This window comes from Drosophila teissieri, chromosome 2R (genome assembly GCF_016746235.2).
Source record: "Drosophila teissieri strain GT53w chromosome 2R, Prin_Dtei_1.1, whole genome shotgun sequence".
NCBI lineage: Eukaryota > Metazoa > Arthropoda > Insecta > Diptera > Drosophilidae > Drosophila > Drosophila teissieri.
The window spans coordinates 10814087-10827706 of NC_053030.1; the positions used below are offsets into that span (position 1 = coordinate 10814087).

The 13620-nt window shown below is 43.6% G+C and overlaps 2 protein-coding genes across 3 annotated transcripts; one reads left to right on the forward strand and one right to left on the reverse strand.

Moving 5' to 3' along the window:
- Window positions 1-1847: 1847 nt before the first annotated feature.
- LOC122613674 (glucose 1,6-bisphosphate synthase) lies at window positions 1848-3958 on the forward strand. Its single transcript, XM_043787971.1, has 2 exons — window positions 1848-2867; window positions 2934-3958. Exons 1-2 carry the CDS (start codon window positions 1940-1942, stop codon window positions 3890-3892), a joined length of 1887 nt encoding a protein of 628 aa, XP_043643906.1. The 5' UTR covers window positions 1848-1939; the 3' UTR covers window positions 3893-3958.
- A 7822-nt stretch (window positions 3959-11780) lies between these two features.
- Window positions 11781-13285, reverse strand: LOC122614125 (uncharacterized protein DDB_G0271670). Of its 2 annotated transcripts, none has more exons than XM_043788612.1 (4): window positions 13184-13285; window positions 13041-13118; window positions 12205-12457; window positions 11781-12142 (listed from the first exon to the last, which is right to left on the reverse strand). In XM_043788612.1, the coding sequence occupies exons 2-4, from the start codon at window positions 13099-13101 to the stop codon at window positions 11812-11814; spliced, it is 645 nt and encodes a 214-aa protein (XP_043644547.1). In that variant the 5' UTR covers window positions 13102-13118; window positions 13184-13285; the 3' UTR covers window positions 11781-11811. The 2 variants fall into 2 exon arrangements, with proteins under 2 accessions (XP_043644547.1, XP_043644548.1); XM_043788613.1 differs by having other exon boundaries at window positions 13177-13244.
- Window positions 13286-13620: the final 335 nt, after the last annotated feature.

Here is a 13620-nt window from a genome sequence, read left to right on the forward strand (position 1 = left end):
TTATATGGTATCCTGCACTCCGGAATGAGATGGTTTGCCATTCTATCTGGGGAGCCATGGGCCGTAAACACTCAATATTCGTTGCCGCAGGATGGGATTCTTTCTAGGAGTAAATTGCCTGCAGGATGTCTCTATGCAAATGTGGAAATCGCACCGAGCACTTAAAACAAATCCAGATAGAGGCATCTGAAGGACCGAGGAAACCGATTAGTGTTCACCCACCAGAGGTTCATAAATCACGTACTAAATTGGTTTTCGATACGGCGTACTGTACTTAAACCGTCTTAATTGCTTTATGACACTTCTTTGTGGTAATGTTTTTAAAAAAGGATTATCGGTTGCAATATATCACAAATAAAAAGAAATTTAGGTAATTATTCCTCAGTGTCTAAAAGTTTATCATACATATTTTGTGGTAACGTTTTAAAAAAGGACTATCGGTTGCAATATATCAAAAATAAATAGAAATTTAGGTAATAATTCCTCAGTGTCTAAAAGATTATCATACAAATGTATATCAGAAGTTTTAAAACTATAGTACATCTACCAATAAATTCCTTTACTTTTTAAAACACATGTTTATCAATTATGTCACGTTTACTTTCATAGAAGTAAAGGGAATTTGAAATTGAAAAATCGGTCCAAGCAAATGTTGAATTCAATGAAGAACATTTTAAATATGCCCTTCAAATTTCAGATGACCATAGTAGTTTCTTGAACTCAGTGCTTCAAAAAAGCGGAGTTCTGACCTTTGCCCTTAGTTTTCCTGTAGACCATAAGCTTCACAAGTTCTCTCAGCCTTCTCATAGGGTGACTCCTTATTGGAAGGGAGCATTTGGATGGGGCCAGGATGTTGGTTAGAGTGCAGGACATCCGTGCCACAACCGCCGGCGAGGAAAGTGCAGCTGTGTGCGCTTCGACTATCTTGCTGCCTATTCAAGTGTCCATTTTTAATTAACACTCTGACAATTTGACGCGAAATGCATTTCGAGTGAGTGTGTGGCCACCGCGTGCAACTGTGTGGGAGTGTGTGTGAGAGTATGTGTGCGCGGGTGTGTCTGTGTGCAAGGACTAATGTTGCCACTGCGGCGGATGCATGCCGATGAGCCTCTGGTTTTGTGGGGAGCTGAGAGCTCTGCGCCGAATGTTTAGAATGCAATTGACGTGTCAGAGGGCAAATGACCACTGGCGGCAGGGGCGTGGAGCAGGGGTCAGGACATCAGACAATCAGGGGGGTGGCTGATAAATGTTGCATGCGCCTGTGTAACCCAATTACCGTTCTGTAAATTACCCACACCAGTGGACAAAGGACTCCCGGAGTTGGTGGGCGGAGGGTGGGTCACATTCCTCGACTCGCTTTGCATAATTGATGACAAATTGAAATCATGTTTATGGCATAGAGGCTGGCACATTCCATAAAATATATTTTCGATAGATTTTGATGCGGACAGTCTTCGCCTCTGCCCCCATTAGGACATCAGGACTTTCCCTTTTCCTCGTCTTTCTCCTAGGCCATAAATCCCGTCCTGGCCTGGCAAAATCAAATGGCCAATGGATCAATTTGCGGTTGATGGAGCTTAGCCGCTCGAGTCTTCCTCACGGGGCTCGTAAATCGCAATGAGTGGGGCCCATAAATTTTCAATTGGTCCGTGGGTGAGGAAAGGGGAAAGGACCTTTACAATAGGTATTTAGCATAGCAGTCCGTTAGCTAACACAAGAGAACTTCTAATAAGAATCCCCCATCGATTATTTTGAAATTATAGCCATCCACATGGTTTAAAGTAATATTGATGAACTTGGTGAACTTTACATTGGTAATTTTCCTGAACAACAAGACAGATTGTAAGAACTGGGAGCTAAAACTCATCGAAAAATTCAAACTGTAAGTTTAGCAACAAAATTTATAGTTAGCCATCATCTCTCCAATCTTGGCCAGAAAATGTCGATCTCGCTGAAGCGGAAAACGGCGATTTCGCCGCAGGAGCTTCTGAAGACACTCGAGCTGTCCGGCGAAGAGGACCTCGATCTGCAGATCAAGAACTGGGTGATGTGGGACCGCAACGAGGCGACGCTGCAGCAGGTGACCGAGGCAGTCAAGGATCAGGATTGGGAGGCGTTGCGGGTGAGACTGTGCCATAGGATCACCTATCTGTCCACCGGCTTGAGGGGCGTGATGCGGGCCGGCTTCGACTCCTTGAACGATGTGGTGATCATCGAGGTGGCCCAGGGCATCTGCGCCTACCTCATCGATGCCTATCCGAGCATCCAGAAGAGGCAAACGCAGGGCGTGGTCATCGGCTACGACGGCAGATACAATAGCAAGCGGTTTGCCCAGCTCATCGCAGCCGTCTTCCTGAACAACGATTTCAAGGTGTTCCTCTTCACCCGGATGACACCTACGCCCTTCATACCCTTCACCATCGTGACGCTGCAGTGCCTGGCGGGGATCGTGGTCACTGCCTCCCACAACGCCAAGGAGGACAATGGCATCAAGGTTTACTGGACGAATGGCGCACAGGCGATGGCACCGCACGATCAGCGCATTCATGACTACATGATGAATAACCTGGAGCCGAAGCCGTCGTCCTGGGAAACTTCCGTAGTACTCGACCATCCCCTGGTGGAGGATCCCTATCGCCAGATATACCCACTCTTCTACGAGACTCTCAAGCAGCTTCTCCCGCCGATTTACCTGGAGACCAATGAGTGCAGCCAGCTGAGGTTCATCTACACGGCTCTTCACGGGGTGGGCTATCCCTTCATGAGGGAGGCCTTCTACCAGGCGCGCCTCAAGCCGGTGATTCCCGTGGTGGAGCAAAAGGATCCCGACCCAGAGTTTCCCACCCTTATCTCGCCGAATCCAGAAGGTGAGTGAGGATTTTGCTATTTGTTAAGAATAGTTAAGAATGGATTTGATTTGAAACTTGCATTAGATGGCAGGGAAGCGCTGAGGCTGGCCATCAAGAAGGCGGATGCGGAGCACTGCACCCTGGTGCTGGCCAATGATCCGGATGTGGATCGCCTGGCTGTGGCGGAGCTGGATCCGCGGGGCCGCTGGAAGCTGTTCAATGGCAACGAGCTGGGCGCTTTGCTCGGCTGGTGGGCACTGGAGAACTACAAGACCAGGACACCCAAGCCAGCCGTGTCCAATTGCATAATGATAGCCTCACTGCTCAGCACACGCATCCTGGCGGCCATGGCTCGAGTGGAGGGCTTCATCTTTGTGGAGGGCATGCCCAGTTTTCCCTGGATGGCACATCGCGCCTTGGAGCTGCAAAAGTCTGGAAGGACGGTGCTCTTTGCGTTCGAGGAGTGCTTTGGCTACATGTTCGGAATGAGCCTGCCGGATAAGGATGGCATTGGAGCTGCCATGCAGTTGGCCAGCATGGCCTGCTATCTGCGCAGCACGAGGAACGTGACGCTGATCGAGAAGCTGAGGGAGATCTACGACACATATGGCTACCACTCGTCGATCTCATCGGTTTATGTGGCCGACAGTCCAGAGACAATCACCAGCATCTTCGATCATTTGCGCAACTTCACGGACGAAGAGGGCTATCCCAGGTGCATCCTGGAGGACGAATTCGAGGTGGTTCACATCCGGGACTTGACCACCGGTAGGGACACCTCCTTCAGTGATGGCAAGGCTCGCATGCCAGTCAATCCAGATGCCCAGCTGATTACCTTTACCTTCACCAATGGCTATGTGGTCACCCTGCGATCGGCAGCCAACGATACCAGGATCAAACTGAATGCGGAGATCTGTGGCTTGCCGGAGGAGAAGCAGTGGGAGGAGCTCCACGACAAGCTGAACAGGATGACCAACGCCGTGGTGGAGGAGTTCCTCGAACCCGAGGAGAATGGGCTTACGGATGCCTCGACGATTCAATAATCTTGGAAACATTTATTTTTATGACAGGTCTTTTAAAAACAAGATGTTTACATATTAAAATCTGACTGTAAATGTTTCAAAGACTAAAGTCTTAGGTAACAATACAAATTTTCCGGGAAACCCTTAGTTTCACCTTTTAAAGGCTGTGAAAATGCCGGAGGAAATGGAGGAGAGGAGCTGAAAAAGCCACAGAACGCCAATTAAGCGTGCAGAGAAATTGCCAACCATGTGGGTTATGTGAGCCGAGAAGAAGGAGGCCAAACCCGGCCATCATCATCATCCTTTGTTTTGCCACCGCACAAACGTATCTGTATCTCTAGCCGAGCGAAAGTATCTGGCAAGACAAACAGTGAAATTTTATAGTTCGCCTGCTAATTGCACTCTGGGGGTGCCTTCACCACCCACACCACCCCACTCCCCCTGTTTTCAGGCCGCTCCACCCCCCTGATTGTGTGGTAATCGTTTCCGATTGTGCGATTCAGCAAAAGTCAGCTCACATAATGAAAACAGTGATTAAGAGTTGGCCAAGTCGTTTGCCAAGTGAGTGAGCCAAGCCTCATTGTTTCACTTCTGGTTTTCGGGGAACCTTTCCACATATGTATATCCTTATTTGCTTAGCAGGTCAAACGGAATATTTCAGATGCTTTAAAATGTCGAGTGCCCAGGTAAACACGGCGATGATCCCCGAGGTCGTCGTCAAGTCAAATTTCATTGAAGACAAAAGGTTCGCCCCCACCTACTCACAGATATCCTGCTGATATCCTTCTGCCTCTGCCGTGGCCATTAAATTTTCCCTAAAATACATACCCAAACAGGGATCCAAACGCACACGAATTAAATATTAATCCCTGTCGACGAGTGGGTTTCTTGTTTCTGTTTTTTTTTTCATTTTATTTCTCGTTTTTGGATGGGTTCCGCCACGTTTTACACGGTTAGTGGCGATGCGCCAAGGTTAGTGCATTATTAAGCACTGTTTATGCGACATTAGGAACATAAAAGGCGACCCAAAGTCGATGTAAATAAGACACAGGACCTCGGCAAATCAACAAAATAAAGCGAATGTCCCACATGTGGGTGGAGTTGCGAGTTGGGGTTACTCCCAAATTTGGATACTGGCATCTAAGTTACTAAGGGGCCTTTGGGCTGTAAAGACGCAGATATTGAGTGAGTTATGTTATTTATGGGGATGGATTTTTGCTGGGTTAAAGCAGACATATGAGGTACTTACTGCACTTCAAATTAAACGACAAACATTCGAATAATTTAAGGTACATGTTCCTAAAAAGCACCTTACCTATTCGCGATGATGTTTCTTTTATGGCATTTGGTCGCAGTAATATACAATTTACCTATGGCAAGCTAGAAGTTGTATAATTTTTTAATCGGCAACATGATATAATAATGTGGCAGCCGCAGAAATTCGATTTTAATCCGTTTGCCACGCACAATGACGCCTGCAACCGCCGGCGTGCTCACCAATTGGACTCCCAACATCCTGGCACATCCTGGTGGCACATATGCTGTGGATATACTGTTACACCAGCTCAAAGTCCGTCGTAATGAGGACCGACCGTAGAACCACCCTCGATTTGGCCCTCGAAAGGCTGCGAAAGAGGAAAAAATACGGGGTGCCAGTGGCACTGGGACAATGGCATCTTAAATTCGCATTCGAAATGAAGCGAGCGGTGGTAAATTGATTACGTGCCACTTGCTCACATCATCAATTTCAGTCCATATGCGCGAAAATCCTTTCGACTAACGAGTGCCACAGGACGAGGCACACAGTCTCACCCACAAATTGTTAGTTGACACTCGAAATTTCTGGTGTTCAGCATCGTTAATTAAGAGCATTTGTTGACTTCCGCTGCGGCGAGTCCTTATTCGCTGTTTGTTTTTCGTTACACCCGATTTCCTGCGGTTCCGAGGGAGGATGTTTCGAGATCATAATCACAGGATTATGCACATCGATACCGGAGTGACATCAAGTGGTTGGCGCCTAAAGTATTTAGCCAAAGTGAACGCTCACCAAGTGGAAGCAATCGCAAATTAAATAATGTAAACCCCTTTAAAAAATCCAATTTTGTATTGTGCCTTTTTTAAAGAAGAAAATAGTTTTTATAAACTAATTTAAGGTTATCTACAAGGTACCTTGCTTACTAATTACTATTAAAAACTATTCTTAACATGTCCCAAAATGATTATTCTCGTATTATTTTTTATGAACATTTATACATAAATATTTTTAGTACTTCTTGAATATGAATTCAAATTTATAAATACTTAAAAAATAATTCAAGAACATATTTTATGCAATGCCTAAACAGTTCTTTTTTTATCGAGCTTATTTTTTCCCTCTAAGCAAAAAACAGTTTCCAGTTCTTTAATAACTATTAATGCAATCAATAATTCACCAGTTTGATGGCAGCTGCAAGGATCGTCGTCCTTCGTCCCGCCGCTCACCCCCTCTCGCAGCGTCTCTTTCTAACAATTTGTTTTTACTGCTTTATTGTTTTCGTTTTTGTCGCATAAAAATGACAACAAATTAGTTTGGCTGCCGGTCGGCGGTTTCCCGCTGGGTTTTTCACAGTTTTGTTCGATATCCGTTTGTTTGTATTCCGTTTGTTGATATTTTTTTATCCATCTTTGCCGACTTTGCGTCCTTGAGAGCTGGCCAATAAATTATGTGAAGGATGCTGTCACTGCAGCGCCTCACTCCCCTAAAAATCTGGCAGATCTGGAAAATCGGGCGGGTTGAAGGCTAGGGATCGGGGTTTATTTTTTGAATCCGGCGAGGGCGCGACGTGTTTTTGATTAGGTTTATTAAATATGCAAACAATGAAAATGCTGTCCTGTTTTTTTCCACTTTGTTTTTGTGCACAAAAGTGTAAAATTCGTCGGAAGCTTAATTGCCGGAACATTTCTATTAAATAACTCAAAAGGTAGATATATGTACATAAAAAAGGAGAAAAAAAAACAAAATAAATTTAATATGCATTGCTTACATTTTTTTCGTTGGGCAGCCACAACCCTCCAGATTTCACGGGAAACAAATTGTTTGTAATGCATTTTAATTTTGTTTGGTTTTTGCTTTCTTGGTCCAGCAATAAATAACATTTTTTTAGACAAATTTGAAGTGAAAATGTGCTCATAATTTAGTTTGGGATCTTGCCCGAGACTGAAAATTTACATGATTTTTCCATGTGGCGCAGCTGTATGAATATTTGAAACAAATATTGTTTTTTTACATTTAATTGCCTTGAGAAAACTCCAAAGTCAATTTGGTCAGTTGGTTTCCTTTTTTTGCTCCAATTTCTTTCACCAATAAGAAGCAACGGTTGTCGGTAAGAGAAATTCCGTGCGACTAAGAGAAGCCAGAATGCAAAGAGAACTGAACTGCTTTATCGACGACATCCGAATCGGTTAGCTTTGTTTTGCCTGATTGTGATAGCGTATATTCTTTACCTTCCTATTTAATTTGAAAAAATAAAATAGTTAAGCTGCAGGCATCCATTTCTTGAAAATAATATTAATTTTAAAATATATTTTTTGTGTATAAACATTATTAATTTATGTTACAAATTATCTGTAAAAGGTTTTAAGTACCTTTAAATTTACAATATATCACCATAGATTGTCTAAATACGTAGAAAGTTCAAATGTAGATTTATATTTGTTACAGGCTGTTGTTGCAATGTCATCTATGCAGGAAGGCAAGTTTCGGGGAGAGGGTCAGAGAAAAGTGCGTGGAAAACTGAAAAAAGAGTTGCGAGAAAAGCGAATGGAATAGAAAATGCCCCGAGGGAATCGCAACGGAAATCTATGTGTGTCTGCGTATGGAGATTCTATTGCTCTTATCCCTGCTGCTGTGTTGTGGCTTTCATTTCTGTTGCCATTATTTTGGGTGGAATTTTCACCCTTTTGCAAGGACACTACCTTCCAATTACCCCCCGCATGTGGAAAAGCAGTAACATATGACTGAAGCGGCGGAAAAGTGCACATATTGCATGAAAAAGGGTTCATTAGCAACATCAATTATAGTTGGAGGTCCGAAAAGGTTGCTAAAGGATAATTATATTTCAGGGCTATATATGTATGTTTATTTATATACATTCCAAAATATTATCAGCAGCATTCAAAACTTAAGAAACTTGCAGCTAAATACGTAGATTTATATTAAATGGCACATCATTTGTTCAGTATTTCAATGTATCTTAAATTCGATTCAGCATCGTCTCCTCTGGTCGCTCTGATTTCCATCATTTGTTTGATTTCAGTTTTTCCATCAGTTATTCGCAGCGATTCCGTCAATCTCCCGGGGAACGAGGAAAACTCCCAGACCCTCCGCATTTCCCTCTTTCGACTGGGCATTGTTTAACAATTAACGGAACAAGTTGTTTAACTTTACCTAAACGATTTAAGTCAACAGAGCGCTTTACTCCGCCTCCTTCACTCAGCTTTATCCTTTATCCTCCATTCCCGCCGTGGACAGAATGTCCTCGTCACTTGGTCAACGGAGGTGGGCGATGGGGATGCACGGAGTCCTGGCTGTGCTTCCGCTTCCGATGACTGCACAAATCGTGCTCCTTCTTTTTTGCAGATCCATTTCCATTTTTTTCGCCAGCTTTATCCTCCAGCTCCAGCTCCAGTTGAAATGACAGAAATTTGTCAGGAAACAGTTCGTTTTGTTTGGCTTTCGTTTGACGGCACTCACCTGCACATCCTTCTGCTTCTCAACCTGTCCTCCCGAACCTTTTTGTTTGCCTTGCCATGAATGCCAAAGAGTGCTTAAGACTGCCGGTCTTTATGGACGCAAAAACTTTGCCCCAAATACGAAACAATAAAAGGTCGGGCTCAAACATAAGATATGCACATTACCGAAAGACTTACAAAGTTTCAAATATTTATCTTTTATATCATGATTTATAATCATATTCTGATTTATATGATAGATATATTTGTACGCAGATAACTAGATATGCATAAATCGATATATGTACTATATAAATAGAAGAAACTTAAGAATGAGATATGATCCTATTTTAAATTAGTATACAAAATTCTAAGCTATCCGATCTAGCTCAGTTCTTAAGACATCTTAAAGTTTAATACTATACTGGCCTCGTATGGATCAGCTTAGATATAGCCCATGTACCCTGGCATCTGGCTCCTGGCATTTCTGCCCACCCACAGTCAGTGGAGGATTCCTGTGGAACTGGCAGCGTGCGGCTTCAATAATTAAATTTGCGACATTTCAACGCTCCAGCGATCAATGGAATGGAATTAACTGTTGTCAATTATCCGTCGCTGCTTTCATGCCTCTAAATAGCAAATGCAGCAAAAGCAAAAAGCACGAGCACACAAGCACAAGCAGAAGCATCGAAAAAGCACAAGGCAAAGCAAGGATTGCCGACAATAAAATGTCACTTGATCGCTGCATTGGCGCTCGTGTCCAACTGAATTTAGGCATCGCCGGCGGTGGTCACTCCGTGGAAGTTGCCAATGGGATGGGAACGGAGGAGGAAGGGTACACTGAAGAAAATGAATATCAAGCCTTGCCAAAATACAAACATTGTTTTCTGGTAAGACCACATAAAAGACTAACAATATAATTTGTATAATTATACACATTCCTTGAATGAAGATTCAAAGAACAAGAATCACATGATCCGTAAATGCTCCTATCTTATTAGCCAGCATTTTTTAGAGTGTAGCTAGGGTAGATGGAGCAGAGGCAGCCTGATGCCGGTGATGGTGGTGCTGGTGGTGATGGTGGCTACCTGACCAGGTGGCGTCGATCTACCGCAACGCTTGGCCACACAAGAAGCTTAATTTGTTGCAAGTTGTCCGCTGTCTCCGCTTGACTCCCCATCAATCAGCGAGCGATTCTTCAACTGGAATGGTGCAAGAACAAGCAGAAGAATTGCTTTTTGCGACAGTACCGTTTCATCGAAAATTCAGAGCACGCCAACTGAAACATGTTCTTTCGATTTCCCTCTTTATCTAGCTCGCAAGAATTAAGCTTTCATTGAAGACCGCGAAAGCCACTAATTATTCACTGCCCAAAGGCAGCGATAATAATTATAATTGATTTTTAACCCACACACGGCCCTTCAAGGCTTTTCTACATCTAGCTGCATTGAGATAAGATAACTACAAATCTTTTAAAAGTGTATTAAGTACATATGCAATGAGATAAGAATTCCTAAGAATATTTTGCGATAAGTTCGATAAAAAGTGGATGAAAATGGCATCATATCTAAAACCTGATTTTAGATTGGAAGATTGGTAGATGCTTTGGCAAACTCAAAGATTGAGTCGTGCAATTAAGACTTGAATGAGCCATCAACTAATTTTAGTTATTAAGTAAGTTCATTCTTCTTGGCTTCCTGAAAGGTAAATATTGCGTTGGATATACTCATTCAACTTACTTAAATGCTCACCAAGAAACTCCGAATTGGGCTAAGGCTAATCATAATTTATGCAAAGTTGAAAGTTTCGAGTACTTATGATGGAGTAATCTCTCCCACCCCAGAACTCCTTAACCTGCTGGTGGTTAAGAGCTCCCCAAATTAACCCTTATCCGTGCTCCACACATGCCAACCAGGCTCTAATGAAAATCTATCACAGCGCAGGTCTCGCTGAAAAAGTAAATTCATTACACTTTCCCAATTATGTGAGATACATTTTAACAAAGCAGCCGGGAAAAACCTCATCTTAATCAACTAAATTAATAGCGGCGAGAAGGAGCGAGTTGCCAGTCAGAGATCAAAGTAATTAATTATAATAATTAAAAACTTTTCGGCAGTCTCTGCCCCGCTCCCTTCATCACACAAACTTTTCGGCATTTGCATGAATGTGTGAGAGGAATGGAGTGTGTGTTCAAAAGTGCGTGCACCTGTTGAGATTTCGGCAATTCCCCAAGCAAATCTCATATTCACATCTTGTTCGGTACCTCGCATCATGCCTTCTTCTACGCATTTTTCCCCATTTTCCCCAGTTCATATTCTTCCTGTTGAAACTAGTAGTTATTGTCACCATCGCTTTTGTTGTCTTGGAGTGCAGTAGTTTTTTAATCATCGCTAATAGCCTCGGAGGCTGTGAAGTTCCACTTGGCTGCCCTAATACACTAAAAGCATTTACCAACACTGCCTGCCACGCCCCCAAAGCCACGCCCCACACGCCCACCGGCAATTGTTCGTGCTCAGCGGTGCAAGCACTCGGCACATCGCGCCATCTCTTTCTTACCGACAGTGGCGTACGCAGGATAAGAGGGGTTACAAGCCTCCTGCGAGAGTTTATTTATTTATGTATAGTAGTATATATGATCTGAACTAAACACTGGTAGCACAATATTTCTGAAATGTTCCCACATTATTGTGCATTTCTTATGATTTTAATATACAATTTGGAAATGCAACGAAGAGGTTGTATCCTGACTTGTCTTTTGTGATAGTTTTGCTTTTCAACAGACCTTTATTATTTTGAAAAACCCCCCTGAATCAAATGCCACGTACGCCCCTGGCTCACTGGAATCATCCATCACTTTTTGCTGCGAGATTAAGCTTGAAGTGAAAGGGGACGAAGGATATAGGATGCAGATGCAGATGCAGGTTACAGGATAGAAGGATCTGAGGATATGGTATGTGGGATGCAATCATATAGAGTGTGCGAAAAAAAAGAGCACTTCCAATGCTGAAACCGCAGTGAATAAGCTGAGACATCTGCAAGGGGCGTGGCAGTGCGCCCACTTGGAAGCAATTAATCGAGCAAACGAAATGGTAAGCGAGACAAAAGGATGGGGATTCTAGAGAGCAAACTGAACTTCTGAGCTCAGAAAATATCCAGTTAACCAGCCAACGTCTCTGTTAATTTACTTTACTTTAATGTATAAAAGTTTACACTCGAAAATAATCTATGTTCTAGCCACTGTAATTGGCTTCGGTCTTCTGGACGTTAAGAACGCCGCTTTCGTCGGTGGCACCGTGTATGGTGGTCACCTTCTGGTTTCCACTAGCATCGAAGCTGGTGACGGTTTGATGGATTTGGGTGGTGGGCACGGCTCCGGCTCCGTAACTCTGCTGGGAGCTACTGAGGGTTCCAAATCCGGTGTTGGTGTTGATGGACGCAGCCTGGTTGTAGGCGCCGTTGCTGGCGCCGTTGTTGTAGGCGCCGTTGTTGTAGTTGTTGATGCTGGGATTATAGTTTCCAGTGGCGGAGTCCTCGCCAAAGCGGCTATCGAAGGACACAGAGCTGTAAATGGACACGATTATTAGTAATCATCAATGGATGTCCTCATTTTCGGGATAACTTACGCAGGAGCAGCCTGCTGGGTGTAAGAGCTTCCCGATTGACCGGAGCCATCGGGATTTTGAACGAAGTGCGAGGTAGAAGTGTAGGTTGAGGTGCCGCCGTTTCCACTGGAGGATGAGGAGGATGACGACGAGGATGACGAACTAAACACCTGGCGACGCAGACGCCTCAGCAGATGGCCATTCACTGGGTGGACATCCGACGGGTGACCCTCCGAGTCCAAGGTGAAGAAGGCACGGGGCAAGAACTGGCCAGCTGAGAAAGCAATGAATTCAGTGGTAAGTATCTGAAATTTTTATAGTAGATCTAAAGCTTGGACTCTGTTCACAGCTCTCGGTGATTTACCACGAAGTTATATTGAATATTGAATTTACTTTGACTAATGTAAAAACCCATGAATCATAGCACATAGCTCATACAAAAGAAAGTTAAACGTTCTAGCATCTATCAAAAACAATGATATCCCAAAAGTATGCTTATAAATCTCAAACAAGCAACAAAGGCAATTTCTTTTTGAGCGTGAAAGTTTGTCCACTCAACGATCGCGTGAATAATCAAACCTAATGCGAGTATGAATCGCCGTATTATTCAAATCTTAATAAAAAGAAACAAATTGTTGTGCGGAAAGTTTTGCTGGGCAAACATTGTCGCAAAGCTAATGAGTTAGCGAATTTCACAAACCAGTTTCGGTATCCGGATGGGTCGATAGGTTTTTGGCTATTATTAAAATACCCACACTCGTCGACCGACTTGTTAATTCAATTAATAATAAACGCGGTAGCAGCCCTGGCTAGCGATGATGTAACTCTAATTATAATTAAATTGCTTTTTTGCTCACCGGAAGAGGCCGAGGCGGCAGAAATCGCAAACAGGGCGATGGCAATCACGGCGTATTTCATTGTGAAGCGGATGGGATCTGTAAGAACACACTGGGGCACTTAGTTGGGGTAATTCGGCGGGGATCTGTGGCTCACTACTCACAAAGACGAAACGAAAGACTGAGGCAGCGAACGCGTGAAAAGTTCCAAAACGACTAAGCTCGCGGTGGGGCTCCCTAGCGCTTTTATATGGAAATTTCGAACGCTGACGCAGTGCGAACCATCAACATCAACATCATTATCATCTAAAGCTGGAAGAACAAGCAGAAGCCGTCAAACAAGCAGAAGAGTTGGGCAAATAACTTCACCGGCAGACTCAACAACAATAAACAAATACAATCAAATAAGAGCCAGGCTTTTAGGGTTCTTGAAAACCTCCGACTGTGGCTCATAAACGTTAAGTTAAGCCCCATGATTCATAAGGTTTAATAACATCGCAGCTCTCAGTTAATTTTCTCTCTCGGCAACAGAGTTTATCTCACAAATAAATCCACCCAAAAAGTTAATGATCATGAGGAATACATGACGAAGCAGCCAAGC

Coding starts and splice junctions, on each gene's coding strand:
- LOC122613674 (XM_043787971.1), top strand. CDS start 1,940: ATGTCGATCTCGCTGAAGCGGAAAACGGCGATTTCGCCGCAGGAGCTT. Junction 2,868..2,933: donor TATCTCGCCGAATCCAGAAG/GTGAGTGAGGAT, acceptor AACTTGCATTAG/ATGGCAGGGAAGCGCTGAGG.
- LOC122614125 (XM_043788612.1), bottom strand. CDS start 13,101: ATGAAATACGCCGTGATTGCCATCGCCCTGTTTGCGATTTCTGCCGCC. Junction 12,458..13,040: donor TGCCGCCTCGGCCTCTTCCG/GTGAGCAAAAAA, acceptor TTGCTTTCTCAG/CTGGCCAGTTCTTGCCCCGT. Junction 12,143..12,204: donor ACCCAGCAGGCTGCTCCTGC/GTAAGTTATCCC, acceptor GTCCATTTACAG/CTCTGTGTCCTTCGATAGCC.